The sequence below is a fragment of the Rattus rattus genome, chromosome 12 (genome assembly GCF_011064425.1).
Source record: "Rattus rattus isolate New Zealand chromosome 12, Rrattus_CSIRO_v1, whole genome shotgun sequence".
Classification (NCBI taxonomy): Eukaryota; Metazoa; Chordata; class Mammalia; order Rodentia; family Muridae; genus Rattus; species Rattus rattus.
This window is the reverse complement of record NC_046165.1, coordinates 1488511-1514989: the sequence shown is the minus strand read 5'-3', so window position 1 is coordinate 1514989 and position 26479 is coordinate 1488511. Positions and strand designations below refer to the sequence as shown.

At 37.5% G+C, this 26479-nt stretch overlaps 1 protein-coding gene across 1 annotated transcript in view; it reads right to left on the bottom strand.

Moving 5' to 3' along the window:
- The window catches only part of Nalcn (sodium leak channel, non-selective), a 317042-nt gene that overhangs the window by 99355 nt on the left and 191208 nt on the right, over window positions 1-26479 (bottom strand). The window contains exons 14-15 of the mRNA XM_032917213.1: window positions 18903-19040; window positions 3203-3277 (exon numbers count right to left, since the gene is read on the bottom strand). Coding sequence (XP_032773104.1) covers window positions 3203-3277; window positions 18903-19040 — 213 coding nt within the window. The remainder of the gene's footprint in view (window positions 1-3202; window positions 3278-18902; window positions 19041-26479) is intronic.

The following is a 26479-nucleotide window of genomic DNA, read 5'->3' as shown; positions in this document are numbered from 1 at the left end:
TTAGGAAAGTAAACTTTTAACATACCTTTTCTATTCTACTCTATCTGGGGATAGCAGTAAAAGTAGTTTAAATGGTCTATGTATATGGAAACCTAGTAAATACTTTATGGAGAATTTTTACTGGCAATCCAAAAATACTATTAAAGACTAGAGATTTTTAGGTATCTACATGATTATAAACATGTGTGTATGAAAGTGCATGCTCACATGTGCATAACTGTGTGTGTAGTATATTCTACAAATCGTGCAACCTCAAAGACTAAGATCACTGGAAAAAGGAAAAACAATGAGTATTTTTAAATGATATAAGATTTTAAAAACTACATTTATTTATAACTGTATTATTTTAAGTGTGTTTGTGTGTGTGTGTGTGTGTGTGTGTGTGTGCTTGCCTATGCCTGTGTGCACATATCTTTGTGACTTTATGTACCACATATTTGCAGGAGTCCAGAGGGCAGAGAAGACTGGATTGAATCCCTTGGAGCTAGAGTTACAGGTATTTGTGAATTGCTACATGGGTATGCCTATGTAAGAGCACCAAGTATTCATAACTGCTTAACCATCTCTGTAGTCCTGTGTGATACGGTTTTTAAAACTAATAAAAACACAAAATATTTTTATGCAAGGAAGAAACTGAACCAGACACATTTTAACTTATAATGATAATTTTTGATCCAATTGATTTTAAATACGATATTGAAGGGATTTGGGGTATGAAATTAATAAATGAATTAATTAAATATGAAGTTTCAGTCCAGTCATGAATAATCTCCTAAAGCCAATATTAAAATGGAATCACTAATTTATTTTCCTTGGAGCTTTTGGTGCTGAAAATGTCTTTAAATTTACAAAAAAGATGCCCAAATCGGAGGTGAAAACAATTGGATAATCAATCAGATGTATGGAGTCTCCAAAAATAAAAAAATCATGTTATTGATTTATCAACTTACTTATTGACGGTAAGACAGGGTTTCTTGTGGACATGATGCCATTAAACTTACTATGTAGGAAACACTATGGCCTCAAACTCTTGATCCTTTTGCCCCCTCTCATCTGGGATTACAGGCCTAAAGCATCACACTCTGAATAAAACTTTATTTAACACACACACACACACACACACTATACACACACACACACACTATACACACACACACATATATATATATTAGCCATATGTTATTAAAATTTTCACAAGAAGAGTGAAGGTTTTTGTATTTGTGTGTGTGCATATGCACACGTGTGTTCATGTGTGGCATGTGTGCATATGTGCTGAGTATATATACACATGTGGGTATATTCACATTAAGGTCATGGGTCAACATCTTCTTCCACTGCTTTCTCCCTTATTTTTGGGGTAAGTTCTTTATCTAAAACCAAAGCTCACTAAGTTGACTGGACTGGCTGGCCAGCAGGAACACTTATCTTCACCTTGACAGTACTAGATTTACATATGCACACCACACATGGTCCTTTACATGAATCCCTGGGATCTTACCTCATGTGCTCACAATTGCATGAGAGTAGTTTACCAACTGATCCCTCTTCCAAGTCTCATGATTTATTTTGTAATTGTTAGTTTTTCATTTATGGTTGGATAAAAATAAATGAAAAGCCTAAAGTGACTGACTGTTGCATATGTGAAGGTTAAAAAAAATACATATGTGTACAAATTAAAACACTCAAAATACCATCATTGCAAAATGCATTTAGGTTTGGGGTCAAAGGTTCCAAAAATTTGTGCTAAGTAATTTTAAAAATTTTTTAAAGGTATTTTGCAAATTCAGGCTGAAATTACTTGGTATTTTACTTATTTAGTGACTGCTTAATCCTGCACTAAATCTTGTAGTAGATCAGTTAGAAAAAAATTAAATGGTGTTCATTTTATGTCTACAATTTTGGTGGGAGTATATAAAATATATTCAAGATCTATGAATGATGAATATGACACACAGGAAAATCCACATATAAATGCCAGATTTGGAAAGCAGCAGGTTTTTTATTGGTATTATCAAATTATGTATGTGATAGTTTTGCTGTTGAGGTCACACATAATATATTTTTTCTACAAAAGAATCAGATGAAACATTTCACATCACTAGCATAGAATAACATCCTAACATTCACTTGAAGAGCATTTTCCCTAAAGCACACATTGAAAAGATCAGTGGAAATGACCCTCACCACAGATTCATTTGCCTGCATAGCTCAGGACACTATGGAGCTTAAAACCTTCCTGGGTTTGGACAGAGCAGGGGTCTTGCAGATAAATATGTTTTTCAACCTTTATGGATACTCTTGGTGAAATCAGTGGCTTTGGAGATGAGAATAATATGTTAAAATTAAATTAGACCATTAGACGATATTAAAAAATAAAAATTTAATAGGTTATGTTGTTTTATCTTTTGCCAAATAGGCAAGAATTGAAAATTCTGAATGTGTAAGAGCCTTTACACCATTCCAAAGGTTTACTTAAGAGTCTTGGGTCTTATTGTTAAATTTTTCTTCTTCTTGCAATGTGTGAGCATGTCCAAAAAAATATTCTACAAATGTGCCCCCTCCTTTTATTTCTCAATAAAGCAAAACACTCCGGGCAAGCAAACAATTCTTCATGCAAGAGAACTATGGGTCTAGCTAGTTAGCTAATCTGTCTGTCATGGATAACATAACCTTTATTCATTCCTGTTTCCATTTTTGGATACCTTTTTTCTGCCCCGATGCAGTGTGGTTTTAGATATAACAAGATACATATTTATCTTCTTTAATTTTGAATAATCACTTTGGACACCCAGACTGGATGTTCTTTTAGTGTCTAGAAGTCAGACAAGTTGCTTTTAAATATGCTTTTATGATGAAGGGACAATCATTGCACATACATATGCAATATGGCAGTGTGGCCTTGGGGATTTTGATTTCTAAACAACCTTCATTGAATAGAAGAAAACTGATCTCCAAATCCAGTTTCTTAAACTATGTCCATCTTACTTTTACTCAAAATAATATTATGAAACTTGCCTAAGGATATTTATAGAATAATAGGAAAATATCCCTTGATACTATACAGGAGATTAATTTAAAAAGGCAGATTTTTAACTGACACTGTCTCAAAATTTTCTATTAATGTTTTGCTTTGATAGTCCAAAGTTAACATCACTGTGAATGAGGTTTAATCTCTACGTTTCAACTCCCACATATCACTTACTTGTTTGAGCTTCTTTAGATCTTCATCAAGTTCTAAGTTGTCCAAAATAACAGCAACAAACAAACTCAGGAGGATCTATAAAATGGTTAAATAACAATGAAAACACCCACATGCTACAGGTATCAAAATTTCATATATAATATGAATATGATATATAATATCTACCTAAAAGATACTTGAAAAAGATTCATCAGTTGAAAATTATATATATGCACGGTGACTCATTGCATAGACACTTTAAAGTGTATGTCACAAACACAGGACAGGAAATACAAAAGTCACATAAATGATAAAAATGTTAATTACTTCAGGAAGGAAGTTAATAAGGAAGTTATGATTGTTTTAATTTAATGATCCCATCTCTGAAACTAGCCAGAAAAAATTATCTGGATTAATGATTAAAGGTAACATAATATGCAAAGGTGCTAATTGGGTGGTTACTTATAACAATGAGATCTCGGGAATGACATCTAAACTTGTATAAGAAGCTAATACAATTACAAAGAGTTCAATGATTAAATTCAGATCCATATTAAAGATTTCCATGGTGGCAAGGAGTCTTCAAGGTGTCCCATAACATTGCTGTTAGCAGCAAATGACGTGTGCTGTAGTCTCACACATTGAATAAGGAACCAGAAGGTTTCAGAAAAGAGGCAATAACAAAGTCGATTTTACTCTACTCTCTTGAATCAGTGTAGCTCAAGTGGAAGCCATGTGCCAAGTATAAGGGAAGTGTCATGAACAATCCCATCTGCTGGTGAACTGAGACTTCTTGTTTGCAGCCAGCAAGGAACTTTCCAATACTTTTATGAGAGACCTGTCTTGGAGGCAAATGCTCAATTCTTCAAGGTGACCATAGCCCCAGAAGACATTTTGACTTTATCAAAGGAGACACTGAAACACAGCCAACCAAGCTTGTTCCAGTTCCCAACTGAGAGAAATTGTTAAAGACAGTAAGTTTCTTTGTTAGTAAGCTCCCAGCATGTAGATAATTTACTATATAGTATTGAGTAACAACTCATGAAGTTTTATGGTAACAAAAATGTTTCCACTATAATAATAGGAGTATATATGGTAAAAATCCAGCAACATAGAAAAAGGAGTTAAAGAGAAGATGTTCAGACTACATAATTTAGCGTGGCAATAATGTCTGTCTTTGTGTAGCAATGGAAATTTCCCCTTTTATATGCTTTGAGATATTTCTGACACTAAAAAAAATAAAAATCCATCTTTGGAATAAGTAAACATGGGAAAGGACAAAGGCAAACATACAATAGCATTTAAAATATTTTAATTTCTAGTCATTTTTTTCGCCTGGAATCCCTGAAGGTTCCATGTTTGGTTCATTTTTTGTTTTCAGTCCTAATTTGCATTCTTCCTTTTCAATTGCCCTCTGAAGAAGTCATTGACATTTCTTAATATTTGATACTTGAACCAAATTGCATGAAAGCTGAGGAAGCTGAGTTGTGAGTTATTGTACCAGAGAGATTGCTGTGCAGAACTGATCGGCTTGCTTTGTCCCAGGTTTAATAAATGGATAGCAAGGGGGAAGGTTGTGAGAAGAGATGATTAGCTGCCCCCCTGCTTCCTCATTGGAGCCTCATCTTTAAGAGCCTAGCAGAACTTGAAGGCAGTTCAGAGTGGTCCAGAACAGAGGAGTTTCCTGATGTTGCAGTTTCTGGTCTACCCCAGTCATTTAGGATAGCCTCACTTGAGAGTTGTTCTAAACTGGGCATCCCCCAGTTCACTCCACGTTTAGTTCTTTTCCTGTGACACTGGTGATGAAAAAACTATGGCTCAAGGGAATTAATCTTTCCCTGTAGCCACTTCCACATTCTAAGTTATTCCATGAAGGCCTCCTGATACAGACAACCAGTCCCAGCCTTGAAAGTCAGTCACCAGGTAAGATTTATATGAACTATATTCATCAAATATCACTGTCAAGTCTTTTTAAAACATGCCTATTTCTATCACTGGAATGTGTATGTGGTATTGTGCCTACTAGATTACCTGAAGTCCAACCATGGCTTAGGCTCAATGCTTCTTCAAGAATAAAACTATTTTTTTCTTGTTTTTTTATTTTTTTCCCTCTACCACCTTTCTGGAGAGGCTGGCAGCTTAGAAGATTTAATTATTTCTCTAGCACTGTCCAGATGGAGGGTATTGAAGTAAAATGATGTTATTGTTATCCTATTAGATTACAGTTTGCTAAACAGTTCAGGGGATTCCAGGAATGTATCAGACACGGTGTAGTTGGGATTCAGATGCAATATTGTTCAGATGGAGTTTACAACTGAATCCAGAAGGTACAGTTAACACCTACATAGGTGAGAATATTGTGGTTCAGGTGAGGCCTGGGTTCAGAAGCAGGTGCTATCCTTTACTTATCCTGAAGCAGTCACTAGAGTTTTCTGTGCATTTATTTGCTATGGCTATAATATTATTAGGTCAACAAAGTACAGCTACTGTTTCCTCTCATTTAATCTCTACCAAAAAATTAGATGAGTGATCTAGATTAAAAATACGTAGATATATGGAAATAAATTCTCTTGGCTTTTCAAGGAGTAAGTTTGGTGAGATAATAGTCTTTTTGTTTCTATTGATGAATGAAAATGTAGTATTGTTATATCAATGCAATTCAATTCTTGGGGTCTGTTATGTTAGAATATATGCTTCATTTCTTCAGGAGTGATCTAAGGTCACATCACCTGGCACCCAGTCCATCCTGAGCTACACAAGGCCTTCTCCATCTCCTATACGGAGTACTGGTGATGCTTGTTTGCAGAGGTGGGGGTATCTGCATTTTTGATCTGGGTTTTTGATCTGCCAGTGCAGACATCACTTCAGCTCCTGCTGAATTTTGGCTCCTAGAGATATCTTCTGTGTTGTTTCTCAGAGCTACTGAGGCAAAATGCATACACTTGGTGCCTTCCACGTGGAAATTTTTTTCTGTCACCATCCTAGAGACCAGAGGTCTACGGGGTAGCCTGCAACAGGAGCATATGTCTTCCATTGCTTCTAGGAAAGGATCCTTCCTTTTCTCTTGCAGCTTCTGATGCCTCCAGGCCATCAACTTGTTTTTTCTTAGAGCATCGATTTCCAATTCCATCTCATAAGGGCCCCTCTTTCTCCTTTTTCTTACCCTTTAGAGTTTCTCTCCAACATAATAATAATTAATAACAGAATAATAATAGTAATGATTATTAATTATTATTACTTACTGAATTTGAGATCTACTCAGACAATTCAGGAGGATTTTATCCTACATCCTTAATTTAATTATATCTGCAAAGGCCCCCTTTTCCAAAACTTTGAGGGCTATTGTTTTTATTTCTTTTTGTTCAGGGTATGTACTTCAAATATTTCAAACCAGCTTATCAGCACATGAAGTAATATTCAGGAGGTGCAGTTTGACAGGATCAGGGAGCATACAACTCACAGTACAGTTTAGAAGTTCTACCATCCTTGGAGAAACAAGGGAGACTTATTCTTTGTCTTAGAACTTGTCTCTATCTTTACTTCATAGGTATGATTCCAACACTGCCCAGCTGTAGATGGTCCATGTATGACCCTTAACAACATGCCCCTCCACAATTCAGGCAAAATGTGCAGCCAGGTTTTGTTTATCCTAATACATTGATGGATACCTCTTGCTTTTTAAGGCAAAATTCCTCTTCTTTCCTGTGTCCGAGAGAATGTCCTTTTACCCATGAAATAATTCAGGTTGAAGTCTAGAAAACTGGAACAGAAGTGCAAGGCTGAAGACTGACACCAGAGATGAAAAGTTATTTGCATATCATAATGTAGTGCTGTACTAGCTGAAAATGTAGGTTCCTGAAAGCCCACCGGCATAGATGGGCAAAGGGCATCTTAGTTAACATTCTAAGTCAATGTTAACTAAGGAGGGCCCCAAGGATATGCTCAAAGGTGCTGAAATACCAAGGTGACTTTGACAGGAAAGGAATGTGACAAAGCCATTCCAGGAGTCTGAGGAGCACATGCTTATTCTGGAGGAGATTCCTCCAGGTTATTTCCCTTCAAAGATGCTAGGGAGGAGAGAGTAGCATCTGGGCTGAGGCTGGCAATCCCACGAGTGGCACAGGCTAAGGTCAGGGAATGCAGGGAAAGGTTATCACCACCAGGAAGTGATAATCATAGTTTCATCTCTATTCAAACTTTTCTTTCAGAAGTGTGGGGATCTTGTTGTTACTTATTTTTGTGTTTAACACATCTAATGCAGATGGTACTGGTTGAGACTGTGAATGCAGTTTGACAAAGGGAGTTTAGATACCAAATATTATCTTGTTTGAAAAATAAACATTATATTTCACATGGTCTTGTTAGAGAAAAAAATTTCCTTAGAACAGCAGAGCCAGGATATACTGGGTGTGTGGGTTCTTTCTCCTTACAGACCTAAGGTTGATTTTAGTGTGGATGGCAAGTCTCTTCCAGCAAAATCTTTGGGTTTCCCAGGAAAATGACCGATAAGACTTGGCAATAGAAAACCCCAAACATACAGGATTGAGAGCAATGTTGGGAGAGATTGTTAGCAGCAAAGTTAAAAGACTAGTGAAAGAAAGTCAAAATTTGCTTTAAGTTATCCTGAAGCTTAATTTCATTCATCAAAGATCTTGGGAAATTCAGGTGTGTTCAATGAGCATAACACTCTGTTGTCAAAGGGGGAAAAAAAAAACCTAGTGAATAGTAGAAAGGAAATCCAGGGTTGTGTCAAGCCTAGGCTTCTTCTAAAGCTCAGCTTTGTTTCCATGTGGGCTTTCGTTCCTGGTGTAGAGGTCTCATTCTGATCACTCAGGATGAGAAATGAGGAAAGTCTGGACTGAGAATGGTATCTTTGGAACAGAGACTGAAAGTTCAGGAAACCAAGATGAGCCTGCAGCTTGTGGCAAGAATGTGAGAATTGCTTTATGGTTCTTTTCTCAGACTCTAATAAGGTGACAATAACCACTGGGATGAAGAAATTGAAGTGAGGGGAAGCTGGCAGCAGGCTTTCCATCATGTTTCATTTACCTTGTCAACAATACATCATTTTCCTATAAGCCCAGGTTGGAAGTGGAAGGAGGGAACAGGCTGGCCTGGGTGTCAGCCACTTCCCAGCACAAGGAATTGGAAGTCCTGGGAATGCAGGTCCTAATTCTAAAAGCAAGAACATTGCTAGGTTCTTGGGATTTCTGCTTGCTTTATTGTTACAGAAAGTTGAGGTAATGTTCGTTGGCAACCAGGGTTCATCACATCCATACCTCTGCTTATGCCTTTCTTTCAACGTCTACTTTCTAAACTTGATGAGCATGCTGTATTAAATGTTTGCCATAGATGTTAGTTAGATGTGACACACAGAACTGTGTAAAACTGCTCACTGATAAAATAAGAATTTTTTATGGGGATTTACAACCTGGAGCCACAAGATCTTCTTTTTGTACAGAAAACATGTTTCGAAGCCTGAATTATCAGCTTTGTTTTGTGACTTTAGAGGCAAATAATACTTCAGTTTAGAACATGGTTTATAATATTGGGTCACTTTAAAAAAATTAAGGTGTAATAGCAGGGATACTAAGGTTCATTATGCAATATCATTTCATTTTCTGTAGGATTTCGCTAAAATACACACGCATTTTCATCAGAATGCTGCTTACTGGGTTCTTTAAAATCAAGAAATTCACATACATACAAGATTTTATTGATTGGTTGGTTGCATGTCTAAACATGCCCACAGTATTTGACTGCAGCAATATACATCGTAGTGTCTAGAGGGCCATGGAACAGTTGACTGGCTTAACATATAAACCCCTTTATTTTATGCCCACTACAAACATAGTACAAATCAGAATTTTTTATGAAACGGCAGAGAATAACATGATATTTTAGGTGTTTGGTTTTGTTTTTTTAAAGATTTTGTATGTGTTTGGTGTTTTGCCTATGTCTTTGTACATGGCACATGTATCCAGTGTAGAAGGACTCCAGAAAAGGATATTAGATCCCCTAGAACTAGAATTGTAGATATTTGTGAGCCATAATGTGGAGGAAACTGAACCTGGGTTCTCTGGAAATTACTGCTCCTCACCACAGAGCCATCATTTCTCTAGTCTTGCATATCCAATTCTTTATCTCCTTAAATTACAATGCTCATTCCCAACATAGGCTTTATTATTATTATTATTATTATTATTATTATTATTATTATTACCTACAGCTTTAGTATAGAAAATGTTACATATCATGTCTTGAGGTCTGTAAGCCTGAATTTTCTGGATATGGGGCCTAGGAGTTAGATTGCTGACAATCACACCAAGAGGAATAGAACTTCCAGGGACTAAGTTTTCCACTACCCAAAGACTATACATGGACTGACCCTGGGCTCCAACCACATAGGTAGCAATGAATAGCCTAGTAAGAGCACCAGTGGAAGGGGAAGCCCTTGGTCCTGCCAAGACTGAACCCCCAGTGAACGTGATTGTTGGGGGGAGGGCGGTAATAGGGGAAGGATGGGGAGAGGAAGCCCATATAGAAAGGGAGGGTGAGGGGTTAGGGGGATGTTGGCCCGGAAACCGGGAAGGGGAATAAAAATCGATATGTAAATAAGAAATACTCAAGTTAATAAAGATAAAAAAAAAGGAATAGAACTACAACTAGAAGCAGATGGCAATTTTGACTTCTTCACCTTTCTAAGAGAGACAAAGGCTTGACAGGTTTTTCCTCCTGCTAGTAGATCCCCTTCCCCAAGCTTAAGGATATGTTTACCCAAAGCTATGGACCTGCCCCTGTTTTCCCTTAAGCTGACCAATCCTAAATTAAAGGGAAGAGAACCCTATTGTAGCACTCCTTAAGACTTAAAACCTCAGCCCTTCAGTAGAGGCCAGAATCTTTACAAATTCTCCTCTGCTTTGCAAAGGGTCTTTCTGTGTGCCTTGGAGTAAGTGAGTGTGTATCAGTACATGCACACACGCACTTGACTATATGAGTATGCATATGCGAATGTGTTTTCTTACTAGTTAAGATTCTAGACTGATTCTATCTGCTCTGTCTTATACATGGTGTGTGCATAGGTCTCTCTCTCTCTCTCTCTCTCTCTCTCTCTCTCTCTCTCTCTCTCTCTCTGTGTGTGTGTGTGTGTGTGTGTGTTCTCACCCCTATTTAAAACCTTTCTTCACTTGCTAAACCTAACCGCTCCATCTGAGATATTCTATGCTGAGACCCTTTTGCCTTGAGATATTTTCTGCCTCTTAATTATTTAACTGACAAAACAAACCTGATCAAGATCCCCAGACACCAACAGAAGGGCACAACATACTGGTGGAATTTTGAGCCTCCTGCTTAGTAGATATTTAAAATGATATTCTGGGTTTAGTTCTGACCAAGTGTCTCCCAGTTGTCTGTTCCATCCCTTACGAATCTTTTTTTTTAATCTCTTTGTTCTACTTCTTAGAGTCCAGATATGTTTTAAGCTAGACATTTTCTATGGAATCACCTGAGCCAATGATTTGGTAGCATTTGCTAAATTTATTCATTTATTTTATAAATTTATACAATTACTAAGTTTGATACGCTTATGGCAGATAAGCTTGCTTTTCTTCCATGTACACATACTATATTTCAGGCAAATCCAAATAAATGATGAGAGTAGCCCTGCTTACAATGTAGTTCTTACACCAATGTTTATATATTAGACTCATGTTTGAGGTAGCATGATACAGATGCCAAATTTTACAGCTTCTTTTTAAAAGAGGCCAGACATATTACTGGAATGGATTGACTTGGTTGAGACATCCGTCACGGTAGCAACATGTTTCACCTTTCTTTAAGTCTACCTTGTACTACTCTATGATCCATTCTAAACATATTTCCACAGTCTCTTTTCATTTTTTTTCTATTTAATTTTACTGTGTCCATATAATGTAAAGATGGCTCTTTGACTGAAATTTCACCATTAATCTCTTAATTCTTTACTTAAGGTGACATTTGTTGGCCTTATTTATCGTTTTCTGTAGATAACAGAAACATAGCAGGAAACAGATAAGCACCTCACATCTTGTGTTTGCTCTCTTCTTTTAGCATTTATAACCACTCTATCCTGAGCTTTCTGGCCATTTGTAGTATAAAACAATTTCACTTTTTATATGGGTCAAAAAACAGTCAAATGTAATCAGAGCAGTGTAAAATGGGACACATTCAACACAGACGCACTTTTAAATCATTTAATTTACACTTTCAAATGCACATCTCTGTTAGCAAAACATGACTATTCACAGCAAGCTGCTGCCACGAAGGCAAAATCAAGAGATTGCTGTGTTAATTTCAGCACTTCAAAGGTAACGAAAAGACCATCCACAATGAAGGCTTAATTATGTTTTCTCTCCTTTCAGTATTCACACCACAGGGCTTTCTTTTGAGACAATAATAAAGGAGAAAAGAAAAAAAAATAAAGGGGTGGAACAAGAAAGTCTTTTCAACTGTTTAAATTTTCCATGGTCCTTATCCCCAAATCACCAGCAAAAATGGGTGAAAAGATAAATTCAACAAGCACATGACAAACTGCACCGCTTTGGGCAGAAATATTGAACACATACCTGGCAGAAGAGAGTGTTTGAAGGAACAATAGATAATAGTGATGAATATGCTTTTGCTGTACACTGGAGCTTGATTGTCATTGTGAGCAGACAAATTGATGTCCCCAGGAGCATGCAATGTCCAGGCCTGCTGCTATTCCAGAACTAGCTGCAGCCAAAATTTTATTTTTTTCTCTACCTTGTATATGCCTGTCTCTGAGAAAGCTGGTTCAAGAACTCTCCAGGGTGGTGGCATGAGTAATCAGCATAGACTAAAAACCTAATTACTCATTAGAGTTTGTACATTTTTTGTCAACTTTCCTTCAAAATTGAGTTAAGTTGCTTTTTAAAAATATTAACTAGAAGAAAAAAATATTTTTAACATAAGCTCAAACCCACAGAAATATCTGCGAAACACAGGGTTTATAACACTTTTCTCTATTATGCAGGCCCACCACCCCTATGCACATGTTGCTATTTTGATCTGAGAACTAAAACTCTCTCTGAAAATTACTAATGAATTAATAACTATCACTAGGATATTTAATGGCTACATATGAAAAATTTCACGTGAGGTTGATATGGAAGAACCAAGGAGGCTAAAGTTGACCATGTGGGTACTGACATATAGCAAGGAACTGGTTAGCGTGTCTTTACACAGTCTTTGAATGACATGTTGACAGGCCTTAAATGTTTGTTGATGTGTTTGTGTTTACCAGTATTAATTTCTAAGTAGTTGGAAAGACTAACTAGTTTTGGTTAAAATATTTCCCATTTTGGTGCCTGTATTCCAAAACTAGATAATATTGATGAAGCTAAGAAGTGCATGCTGACAGGAGCCTGATATAGCTGTCTCCTGAGAGGCTCAGACAGAGCATGTCAAATACAGAGGTAATGCTAGCAGCAAACCATTGAACTGAGAACAGGGTCCTGTTGGAGGAATTAGAGACAGGATTGAAGGAGCTGAAGGGGCTTGTGATCCCATAAGAACAACAATACCAACCAAGCAGAGCTCCCTGGGACTAAACCACTACCTGAAGACTATATATAGACTGATCCATGGCTCCAGCTGCATATGTGGCAGAGGATGGCCTTGTTGGGCACCAATGGGAGGAGAAACATTTGGTCCTGCCAAGGCTGGACCCCCAGTGCAGGGAAATGTTGGGGGGAGGGTCAGGAAGGGGGATATTTGTGGAGGGGGAACATCCTTATAGAAGAAGGGGAGAAGGATGGGAGAGGGGACTTATGGCCGGGAAACCGGGAAAAGGAATAACATTTGAAATGTAAATAAGAAATATCCAATAAAAAGGATAGTTCCCATTTTGTTCGTCTTATACATAATTGAAGAGGTTTAGTAAAAGCATGCTAAGCAAATCATGGCTAACCCAAAAATACCCTAATACATTAGTGATCGTCACTTCAGGGGTATTCAGATAATAAAAAATAATGGCTGACCGTGTCTTAAGCAAAGTCTCTTTAAGATGGAGGAAGTTACTGGACCAAGTAAGATTTGGGGGTAATTATAATTGCAAATTTTGTTTATAATTTAGGAACAGAGACTGTTTTCTTTCACTAAATTAACTCAATTCTTCATGGAGTTAGACAGAGCAATTTGCAAATTCATTTGGAATAACAAAAAGCCCAGGATGGCAAAAAACTATCCTAAACAATAAAAGAACTTCTGGAGGAATCACCATACCTGACCTGGAGTTGTATTACAGAGCAATAGTGATTAAAAACTGTATGGTATTTGTACAGAGACAGGCAGATAGTTCAATGGAATAGAATTGAAGACCCAGAAATGAACCCACACACCTATGGTCACTTGATCTTTGACAAAGGAGCTAAAACAATCCAGTGGAAAAAAAGATAGCATTTTCAAGAAATGGTGATGGTTCAATTGGAGGTCAGCATTTAGAAGAATGTAAATCAATCCATTCTAATTGCCCTGTACAAAGCTCAAGTCCAAATGGATCAAGGACCTCCATATAAAACCAAATACACTCAAACAAATAGAAGAATAGTGGGGAAGTGCCTCAAACACATGGGCACTGGGGAAATTTTTGTGAATAGAACACTAATGGCTTATGCTCTAAGATCAAGAGTCAAAAATGGGACTTCAAAAAATTGCAAAGCTTCTGTAAGGCAAAGGACATTGTCATTAGGACACAATGGCAACCAACAGATTGGCAAAAGATCTTCACCAATCCTACATCTGTTATAGGGCTAATATCCAATTTATACAAAGTAATCAAGATGTTATAACCCAGAGAATCAAATAACCCTATTAAAAATGGGGTTCAGAGCTAAACAAAGAAGTCTCAGCTGAGGAATATTGAATGGCTGAGAAGCACCTAAAGAAATGTTCAACATCCTTAGTCATTAGGGAAATGCATATTGAAACAACCCTGAGATTCCACCTCATACCAGTCAGAATGGCTAAGATAAAAAACTCAGGTGACAGCAGATGCTGGCCAGGATGTGGAGAAAGATTAACATTCCTCCATTGTTGGTGGGATTTCAAGCTATACAGCCACTTGGAAATGTCTGGAGGTTCCTCAGAAAATTGGACATAGTACTACCTGAAGACTCAGCTCTTCTACTCTTGGACATATACCCAAAAGATTCTCCAACATATAACAAGGACACATGCTCCACTATGTTCCTAGCAGCCTTATTTATAATAGCCAGAAGATGGAAAAACCCACATGCCCTTCAACAGAGGAATGGATACAGAAAATGTGGTATATTTACACAATGGAGTACTACTCAGTATCAAAAACTACTTCATGAAATTCATAGGCAAATGGATGGAACTAGAAAAGATTATTCCGAGTGAGGTAACCCAATCCCAGAAGCCACACATGGTATGCACTCACTGATAAGTGGATATTAGCCCAAAAGCTTGGGTTACCCAAGAAACAATCCATATACCACATGAAACTCAAGAAGGATAACCAAAGTGCAGATGCTTCAGTCCCTCTTAAAATGGGGGACATAAATATTCATAGGAGGAGATAAAGAGACAAAGTTTGGAGCAGAGACTGAAGGAATGGCCATTCAGAACCTGCCCCACTTGGGGATCCAGCCCATATACATACAGCTATCAAATTCAAATAATATTGCTGATGCCAACAAGTGCATGCTGACAGGAGCCTTATGTAACTGTCTCCTGAGAGGCTCTGTAAGATCATGACAAATACAGAGGTGAATGCCATCAGTCAACCATTGAACTGAGAATGGGGTCCTTATTAGAGGAGTTAGAGACAGGATTGAACAAGCTGAAGGGGTTGGCAACCCTACAAGAACAACAATACCAATCAACCAGAGCTCCTAGGAACTAAATCAGCATCCAAAGAGTACACATGGACAGAGCCATATCTCCTGCTGTATATGTAGCAGAGGATGGCCTTTTGGGGCACAAATGGGAGGAGAAGCCCTTGGTCCTGCTGAGGCTGGATCCCTCCGGTGTAGGGGAATGTTAGGGTGGGGAGACAGGAAGGGGTGAGTGGTTGGGTGGGGGAACACCCTCATAGAAGAAGGGAGAGGGGGGATGGGATAGGGGGTTTATGGATGGGAAACTAGGAAAGGGGATACCATTTGAAACGTAAATAAAAATATCCAATAAAAATAAACATAGGTTATATTTCAAAAATGAGTATTTTAGTCATAGTATAATGTGTCAAAAGAAATCATAGGCAAATTGGAAAAAACATCAAAGAAAATAAATTTGCAACAAATGCCGTTGCTAAGAGGCTAAAATCCCAAAGACATGTACCTTCTACTTACGAAGATAGAAATGGCAATCTAATTCTTAAAAACAAAAATCATGTAAAGCAAATGTTGGGGAAGGCACTGAGAAGATGGAAAATGATCATGCAGGGAATGTTCACCTAATAGTTATCAAAATGGAAAAATGCATGCTGAGGCAAAACAATACATCCACTCATAAGAGTATCAAAACAGGTTTTAAAAATTATACAATATCAAGCATAAATGATTGTGCAAGTGCACAGGAATTCTGAGCCAGTGTTCTTCAGAGAATAAATAATTATGGTCTTCCTTTAGAGCAGGGGTCTACCACTTTTCTCATGCAGTAAATTCAGCTTTTGACCATAAAGCAACCTCAAGGGTCTTATGACATAATCATGTCAAGATGCTGAAACCATTTGTGACTCATAGGTTGTACAAATCTGGATGGTAAACCAGATTTGTTATATGACTTGGTAGATTCCTGGTCTAGAGCTACTTGGGCAAGATCTACAGCTGGGAACATATCCTCGAGAAAGTCTCATGTGAGTGCACACAATGTGCTGATGCAATGTGGCACTTAAACCTTAGCCTTTGGAAAACAAGTGCAGCTACCATCAGGGAATGAGACTAATACAGCAATGAACTAATATTGACTATACATTATAATGATGTAATAGCTTTACACATGTTAAGATAAAGATATTAGCAACAAATGCCATTGCAGAAAATATACTGAGCTTGATAGAATCATTTATATTAATGACATGTCAGGACAAGAACACATGACCACATATAGTTTTGCTTTCAGCATGGTATATGATAGTCAGGGATGGCTGCCAGTACATGTGGAACAGGGCCCTATAAACTAAAATATATTAATAATAATCCTCTAACTTTACAATACAAAATATTTAAGGTCATTGAATTTAACACAATATATATTTTGATAAATGTATATTATGGTAAATCAGCATTTCATTATTTAAAGACACTTTTGTTTTTTTGTTTCAATCATTCTAAAATAGAAAGAATCTTGCCCTTGGTCAAAGACTCTCCTGGAATGCAAAGTTAGCTAAATACACATGGAACTTTCTGAAATGCTTGAATTAGGCATTATTGTGATTACTTTCAGGTATGACCTAGTATAACAATGAAGTTAACTGATACATTAAAAGTCTCATTTCTAGTGACTACTAGTCACTAACCTGTCTCTGAACTCCAGCTTCATGCTCGTGTCTGCACCGTATTTACAAAACTGCTTTTTGTTGACACAAAGCCTTTTCCATTCTTCATTGTTTTATAGACTTCAAAAATTGCCAATAAAATAGCAAATGACTTCAATGCTTAGTTTTTAACTTAAAAAATTTAAAACTATAATGAAAATGGCAATGTGTGTTTCAGGCACACACATAAATCAGCAGTGGAAGGGATAAAATTAAACATAGTTTTTTTAGGTTGATTTCCAAACATTTTAAAGGCCATGAATCCTTGAATGTGCTAAAGTAAAAATAATTAATGCAATAATTGAGTCACTTAAAAATTTGTAGGTTTCCCAAGAAGGCTATGTAGAAGTTCTAGATACTGTCAATCATTTTATAAGTGATCCTTGTACAATTTTATTTAAAAAATTACTTTCCTGGGTAATGTACCAGGTTGGATACAGTTTCTCTTGGCTTTTACCCTTCATGACTCTGACTTACTCAAATTCATGTCTGAGTCTGATAATCTGCAATGAGGATAGCAAACGGTTGCATTATCCTAGTGAGAAAATAATTAATTCATCAATAGTTTTCAAGCTACTCTAGTGCCAAAGTGATTTAAAAACATGATAGATGCTTACTAGACATTAGTAAAACCCATTAGTGAATGGATGAGTGGATAACTGATAAGTGAATAAGTGACAGAGATATAAACTTGCTGGAAGGAAGGGTACAAAAAGTCCTATAAACAAGGCACACATCCCAGCACAGCTATACATCAGCTCTGGAAGCCAGGCCCCATACCCACTGTCCAGTGTTCTTACGTCTTGAGAATACACATACAGAGTAAACAATGTAAGCAATGTCAAGGCCGTTTCCATATCATTCTTCCATTTGAACCCATGGCTTTACACTACTTAACCAAGCATGTTTGTTTTGGTGGGCATGTCTTAGTTTTGAAAGTCTTTCTCTATAGTAGAGTCTACTTCTAAGTTATCACACATAACTTCTCAGGTGCTTATTCAATTAATAAGCATTTAGAATAGGAAGGACATTAGAGGTGATAAGTAATTTGTTTTATTTGAGTGAGTATTTTCTTGAGGTCAAGCTTTATTTTGACATGCTCTATGGCAACTTTCAAATTACATAAGGGAGCAACAAGCAGGCACAAGCTTTCAAGACCAGATAGAGGTAGGAATATTCTGACCACCATTCATTCTTAGAGTGGTATTGGGCAAATTCCTAAACTCCTCTGAGCCTCGATTTCATTATCAACCACTTGATAAGATTTCCTTATCTGATTGTATAGAAGATCAAAACAAATATCATAAAGCCATAAATCATGGGAGTAAATTTTATTTTATTCATTCCCACCCCCCCAAAAGAGTAACATATGGGCCCTGACTTATAACTGTTGCCATAATATTAGAGAATAATATTAAACAGGAACAAGTCACTGATGTAGAAATGCTCGTTTCTTCCTCACAGGAAGGCATGGGGATCATTCATTCAGGGTAATAGAAGCAGCATCTCATAGCTCCCTTCCCTGGCTTTTGTTTATCTTCTGTGATTGAAAAGAACAATTTGCAATCTGTGTGACTGATAGAAACCAGTCTTGCCTGAATTTTTGTATTCTGCTTTCTTGCCTTTCAGAATAGTTCCAGGTGTGCATGTTCTTGTCTCTCCTGTGCTTTGCTGCCCTACGCACAGTACAGAAACACTGTAGATTTCTAATTAACTGACTGCGCCCCGAGGTCTCCAGCTGCTGTCCCTGTTTAATTATATCTGTGAAGATGATGTAGTGAAATTGAAGAGAAGATTGCTACATGCTAAAAAGTACAGCCATAATGCAGTTCAAGTGTGATCTCTGGATGTGACTGTGTTGAGTGTGGGGGTTTGTTAAATTGCTGTGTGACTATGAGGTTTTCATTTTGCTTTGTTCTGAATTCCCTCATACAAACACATGTACCCGAGAGGAACTATGCGGTTCTCATTTAACAAAACAGAAACATAATCCTCAAGAAGTCATTTGATTTATAGCACTCAGAAGGAAGGGCTCTCATCCAATGGGATGGCTTTGCAGTTTTCCATCGACTCTTACTTTAAAATTGACAATACATCAAATCTCTGGCAATGCTCATCCCATTATGAGTTTCAAGGATAACTTAAGAGAAATGATAAACTCACCAGCGTTGCAAAGAGATGGTAGAGGATGAAATAGATGGCAACCAGTGGAGCCCACATATGCCCCACAGCATTCAGAGTCTGGTCCATCACATCCACCCATCCTTCCTGGGTGAGGATCTGGAACATGGACATAAATGCCTACACAAGAAAAAAAAAAAAGGAGGGTCACGTACATACTCTACTGATGCATAGTCTAAGTTACACATGAAAGCAATTAAATTAGCCTACGAAGGGCTGAAGAGATGACTCAGAGGTTAAAAGCTGCAGCTGTTCTTGCAGGCGACCCAGATTCAATTACTTGAACCACATGGCAGAACACACAACTCTCTAACTCCAATACAGGGGATTCGCTGCTCTTTTTGGCTACTAGGGCACTGCACACGCATGTAGTTCACAGACAAAACAAAACAAGACAACCCAATCTTCCCCTTCCGCCCCCAAAAAAACCCTAAATGTGAAAAATAAAATAAAATTAGCTTCTGATATTCAGCAGCTGAGGGCTTTATTGTTGGTATTATTGATTCTCTTCAGATCATTCAAGGGAAAATAACTTACGCAACATGGGAGAGAGCAGAGAACAAAGGACTAAGGGTTATGTCAAACTCTTCAGCTTCAAAACCTAATTACTTTTAGTTAATATTCTCTTTGTTCAGGGTAAATACTATGAGAAACGAAAAATTTTCTACTTTTGTTTATACAGAGTTTATTTTTTTCCTTTTCAACAAGTCTTTTTTATCATTCCCAACAGATTATTTAAGTTTCCCAATGTTCTAATACAAATGTATCATTTTAGAAGGGGGATTACACTGTCTAAAGCACATAAGAGAATAACCTTGATTTTGTTTGCATAGTATCTATTTATCAAATGATTTCAGCCACCACATCAGGAGCATATGATTTATTAAAAAAAATTTCTAAGGTATACACGAAAGGCTGGGAACATGACAAAGACATTATTATATATATATATATATATATATATATATATATATATATATATATATTTAAGGCCAGATTGCAGAAGAGGTGGAGATTTAAACACTAGAACATTCCAAGAAAGCCAGTCTTGCTTAAGGCTTATCCTCCTAGCACAGAACTTTGGCTGTTTTGTTTGGAAAAATCTTTCTAGTTAGGTATATGACTATTCGTCCTATACATATCAGTGGTCAGTAAATGCTTTGAAATAAGACTTTATGATCATGTCTGGAAAAAGACAACTTTTTATAAATGCTTTTAGAGTCTTCAGAAGAAATCATAAATAGGATATTAAGGTTTTAAGAACTGAAGTCCAAGATAATAGACAGATGTCCTGAAGTCAAGATAAAACCCTGACTGACAGGATTCCAAAGTTAAGGGACTTTATAGGTAATCTACTCTGGCCTTTTCTTTTTAAATAATCAGACTCAAAGATGGTACAAGATTGGGTCAAATTCATTCTAACAATTTTTTAATGCTCGTAGGAAGTAGTGGCCAGGTGTGATTCCCCTGCATTCAGGGAATCTGGCGTCTGCCACTTTTAGGCCAAATCACACTTGGCATCTCAGAGTATTTCCTTGCCATGAACAAAAGAGCTTTTTCCCAAACTGTGAACTTTAATGCTCAGAAGACAGTAGGCACATTTGAATAAGAAACAATTCTTAAAAGAAGCTTTAAGGCCACACTATGTATATATATTTATTGTGTTGGTGTATAGGGGTGCGTGCACTTTGGTGTGCATCTGGAGGTCATAGGATAACTCCTAGGAGGAGTCTCTCCTTCTAGCATGTGGGTCACAGGGATTGAACTCAGGTCCTCAGGCTTGCCATCCCATATTAAATGAATCTTCTAGGGCCTAATGGTTTCCCTACTTATCCTCTGTTCACTGTGGAGTATTTCTCTTAAGTTTGTTTTGTCTAAGTCCATTATCTTACAAAGGATTTATTTGTTCATGGAAATATGAAGTATGTTGCTATTGGTAATTGAGTCCCAGCATTTCCAGCGACACTGAAACACTCTCCTGGTTGGGCAGCATGAGAGCAGGACATCCTCTGAAAACCTTTGTTTTCACTCAAAAATGAAGTATCATTTACTTAATAAAAGTGTCAGCTTTATCGTTGAGGGCAATTATTTTTTCCTGTTGAATATTTATTACATATAAGCAACATACATTTCAAAGACAATTCACATAAAAAAATCTGATTGCTGTATTTTCCCCACAAAGTTTCTGCCAGCGAGAAAGCTTATGTACATTCCAGACCCAACAGCAAAGTTGTCACAATGTCCACAAAAGCAACACAAATTATATTGGATGTGGCTTTCTAAAATAGCTAGTAATTAAGCCTAACAGATAGCTTTCCTGGAATTTTGAGACCAAAAATCTAGGTCTACCTTTGAAGGGTCTTGGTCATAAACCAATCTATATTTTTACATATACTACACTAACTTCTGCCAATATCCAGGAACATGGAACTGCAGGACTGTAACCCATTGCTGTGGGACAGTGAGGCCAGGAGAGTGGGGTTACACTGCTATTCTTTTGAGGGTCTTGAGAAAAAACCCTTGATTTCTGAAAAAGCCACTTGGAAGTGCATCTATTATGTCTGAGAACAAAAGCTTATGGTCAAATAAGATTTGTGTGTACGTTGGAGCTTAAAAGATGAGACCAAAGGTCAAATCCTCTCACTCAAAATTTGTGGTTAAGGCCCATGCACCTGGAGGTGTCTGATGTGTTCCAAAAAAGATCAGTAGTGGGTCATGGAGGTTTGATGCACTGGAACTGAGATGAGTGAGCACGGTTCCTTCTCCTAACACATTTACAAACAAATTAGAAGAAAATGAACGTGACCACGAATGCAGAGAATGAAACAGATGGTGTATTGGAGAAATACAGCGGAAAGCTAGGAAGCCAGCATGATGGGAAAGCTTGCTTAACATGCCCGAAAAACATAGCAAAGCTACTATACGTGGTATCTGAAAATGTAACTTTAAAATCTCTATATGTTGTAATTGGCATTCCTTCCTTGTTCACTGCAATATTAGGTATGCATTCATCCATGGCATTATGCAATCATTTTATAGTTTATTGTATTGAATATGTCAAATCTGAGACAGCCTCTGGACCAGTTAAAATCATATTTATTATGAAACACGTAGCAAGACAGGGATTAAGTTTTATTCTTTCTTTACAATAGGTAATCAGTTGATTGGGAACAAGGTAATTGAGTGAATCCATCTTTTCTTCACTAACTTGGAATATCATTTATCATACATTGTCTACTCATATAGTTATGGTTCCATTACTTTTCTATTCTTTTCCCATCATTCTATTTCATTTCTAAATTGATTGATAATTATATATTTTAATAGCTGGTAGGGTTATTAGTTCCTCTTCCAAACCCCTTATTATAAAAATTTCATTTATGTGTTTTTCCTAAAATATCTGGTATTCACCATGGTCACATTAGAGTATTTAATAAAAAATTGAAAATGTTCTCAAATTAGTTTCAGGGTAGGAAAAGATATTTGTTTCTACTTATTAACCCTTGCTTGATGATTGTGAAAAAAATCTTGCCCATTTCCAGTGAATTTGTGTTTAATGTTATTTTTCAAAATATATAATCAAGGTGATAGAATAAGATTTAAACTCTAAGTAACAAGAGCAACGACAACAAAACATTATGATGGGTTTCTTAACAAAAACAAAGTGGCAATTTCATGTGTGAATATTGTAACTCTCCTGTTTTCCCACAGGTCATCATTCTTAAAGCAAGTTCACACTTCTTTTGATGCTACTTACGTCCCTACTCAGTATTTCCTGACTTATTCCCTTCACACTGAGAGATCTATTTTGAAACAGGAACACTTAGTTCGCACTAGGCAACTCCCCACTTAACCAAACTTCCCACAATTTTGTACTGAAATTTCTGTTTGCTCTGTCAACCCAGAAAAACCCAACCCCTGCTCTACTCTTCCTGTCTTTTTCATTCATATTGTCACATCCTTAGGTTTGATGATATTTTTTGTTAGGTTTTGATAAGCTGATAAACACTATATCCTTATGTAATACGTTGACTAGGAAGATACTGTTAGTTCACTGTTAAGCCAGGTGATATGCTAAGATTCCTCTTCCCCTTTCAGAGCTCAGATATAACAGCAGTAAAGTAACAAATGGTTAAGGTTCAGAGTTCCTTTCTTTACATTGATTGGAATTTAGCCCCATTTATTCATATCACTCGATTGTCATTTTTGGGTTCTGTTTATGCTGAGACTAATCATATGCTTCATTGGGGAAAGAAATGCATTCTTCTACCTAAGATCACTGCCAGATTCTCACACAATTTATCCACTATTTGGAATAGATGCTATTTCTACTATGATATAGCTGTTCTTTTTAGAATCTCCAATTACCTGGAAGCCATCTGAATCCTATCCTTGCAGATTTGTTTCCTGGAGTTGTCTCACTGCCTGTTCTAATTTAGGCTAATTGCTTTTGAGACCTGTTCCATAGTTGGTATGATTTACATTTCAAATTCTTTATTTTGGTCTCTTATCCTCTTCAATGGAAATATGCTGCCAAACCCCACCCACGAATGTAGGGCCCTGCTTCTGCGTTTACCCGGATTTCTTCTCTCTGCTTTGCTCTCCCAGAAGGGCTTGCAGGATGAAAAACATTATTTGAAGCTGTGGGTAATGATTCTGGGAACATCAAACTGTAAACTTGTTTAATCTAGGTACATCCAGGGAATCTTTACTAGAGCCAGAACAAATTGGTCCAGATATTCCCCTCTTCAAGTTCTATGACCTATCTTCAAAGTTCACTCTTGGTCCATGAGTCAGTCTAGTTTGAGACTCAGATAATGGACTTTTCTTTGGCTGTGGTTCTCTGTATTCAGAGAAAAGATCACTTTTGGAGTTTCCCAATCACTCTGCCCTAAATCTCCTCTTTCCTTATAGCATCTTTATAATTTTTTCACACTTTCATATATGACATTTTTGTTTATTATGATAGAAAATTATCGTATTATGAAAAAGTATTCATTTTTGAAAGTTGTTAATTTTTATTTTTAATCTCTTAAAAATTACACATACACACACACACACACACACACACACACACACACACACACACACACACACTCTTCTTCTAATTCAGAGGTTCTTGTCTTTTTCCAGGGCTCTACATAGTCCCCATTTGGAATCTCCTCAGAATGAGTGATTTTTTTTTTCTTTTTTTTTCGGAGTTGAGGACCGAACCCAGGGCCTTGCGCTTACTAGGCAAGCACTCTACCACTGAGCTAAATCCCCAACCCCCGAGTGATTTTGAGATCAGTATTCATTTTAAGATTTTCTTTTTCAATCCTCCTAACCTTTCCAAAAGACAATACTAGGAGACATTTCTTCTTCTCTCACAATATCCTAACTACTAGCCTTTCTCCATATGGATTTTTATTCAAGTAAAATGATAGGAATCTATTGACCTTCCTGTGTATAATTTCTGGAGGTACTTTTTAAGTCAATTGTTTTTTTTTTTTTTTTTTTTTTTGGAGCTGGGGACCGAACCCAGGGACTTGCGCTTGCTAGGTAAGTGCTCTACCACCGAGCTAAATCCCCAACCTTTTAAGTCAATTGTTAATTGATTTGTTATTTCTTGATACTTTAGGAAAGTACTATCTATGATTTTTCTTTCCCTTGTTTTCTTTTTTCTCTCTAAAAGTTTTTTTTCCATCTTTATTAAATTGGGAAATGTTATTTCCTTTCCCGGTTTCCAGGCCAGCATCCACCTAACTCCTCACCCTCCCCTTCTATATGGGTGTTCCCCTCTCCATCCTTCTCCCCATTACCGCCCTCCGCCCAACAATCCCATTCATTGGGGGTTCAGTCTTGGCAGGACCAAGGGCTTCCCCTTCCACTGGTGCTCTTACTAGGCTATTCATTGCTTCCTATGCAGTTGGAGCCCAGGGTCAGTCCATGTATAGTCTTTGGGTAGTGGATTAGCACCTGGAGGCTCTGGTTGGTTGGCATTGTTGTTCATATGGGGTCTCAATCCCCTTCAGCTCTTTCAGTCCTTTCTCTGATTTCTTCAACAGTGGTCCCGTTCTCAGTTGAGTGGTTTGCTGATGGCATTCGCCTATATATTTGCTGTATTCTGGGTGTGTCTCTCAGGAGAGATCCACATCCAGTTCATGTTGGCCTGCACTTCTTTGCTTCATCCATTGTATCTAACTGGGTGGTTGTATATGTATGGGCCACATGTGGGGCATGCTCTGAATGGGTGTTCCTTCTGCCTCTGTTCTAAACTTTGCCTCCCTATTCCTGCCCAAAGGTATCCTCCTTCCCCTTTTAAAGAAGGAGTGAAGCATTCGCATTTTGGTCATCCTTCTTGAGTTTCATTTGTTCTGTGCATCTAGGGTAATTAAAGCATTTGGGCTAATATCCACTTATCAATGAGTTCATACCATGTGTGTTTTTCTGTGATAGGGTTACCTCACTCAGGAAGATATTTTCCAGTTCTATCCATTTGCCTTTGAATTTCATGAGGTCATTGTTTTTGATAGCTGAGTAGGTATTCCATTGTGTAGATGTACCACATTTTCTGTATCCATTCCTCTGTTGAAGGGCATCTGGGTTGTTTCCAGCTTCGGGCTATTATAAATAAGGCTGCTATGAACATAGTGGAGCATGTGTCTTTGTTATATGTTGGAGCATCTTTTGGGAATATGCCCAAGAGAGGTATAGCTGGGTCCTCAGGTGGTACAAGTCCAATTTTCTGAGAAACCTCCAGACTGATTTCCAGAATGGTTGTACCAGGCTGCAATCCCACCAACAATGGAGGAGTGTTCCTCTTTCTCCACATCGTCACCAGCATCTGCTGTCACCTGAGTTTTTGATCTTAGCCATTCTGACTGGTGGGAGGTGGAATCTCAGGGTTGTTTTGATTTGCATTTCCCTAATGACTAAAGATGTTGAACATTTCTTTAGGTGCTTCTCAGCCATTCGACATTCCTTAGCTGTGAATTCTTTGTTTAGCTCTGAACCCCATTTTTTTTCTTTTTTCTTTTTTTCGGAGCTGGGGACCGAACCCAGGGCCTTGCGCTTGCTAGGCAAGCGCTCTACCACTGAGCTAAATCCCCAACCCAACCCCCTGAACCCCATTTTTAATAGGGTTTTTGTCTCCCTGCAGTCTAACTTCGTGAGTTCTTTGTATATTTTGGATATAAGCGCTCTATCAGTTGTAGGATTGGTAAAGATCTTTTCTTAATCTGTTGGTTGACATTTTGTCCTAACAACAGAGCCCTTTGCCTTACAGAAGGTTTGAAGTTTTATGAGATCTCATTTGTCGATTCTTGGTCTTAGAGCATAAGCCATTGGTGTTTAGTTCAGGAAATTTTCTCCAGTGCCCATGTGTTCGAGATTCTTCCCCACTTTTTCTTCTATTAGTTTGAGTATATGTGGTTGATGTGGAGGTCCTTGATCCTCTTGGACTTAAGCTTTGTACAGGGTGATAAGAATGGATCGATCTGCCTTCTTCTACATGCTGACCTCCAGTTGAACCAGCACCATTTGCTGAAAATGCTATCTTTTTTCCATTGGATGGTTTT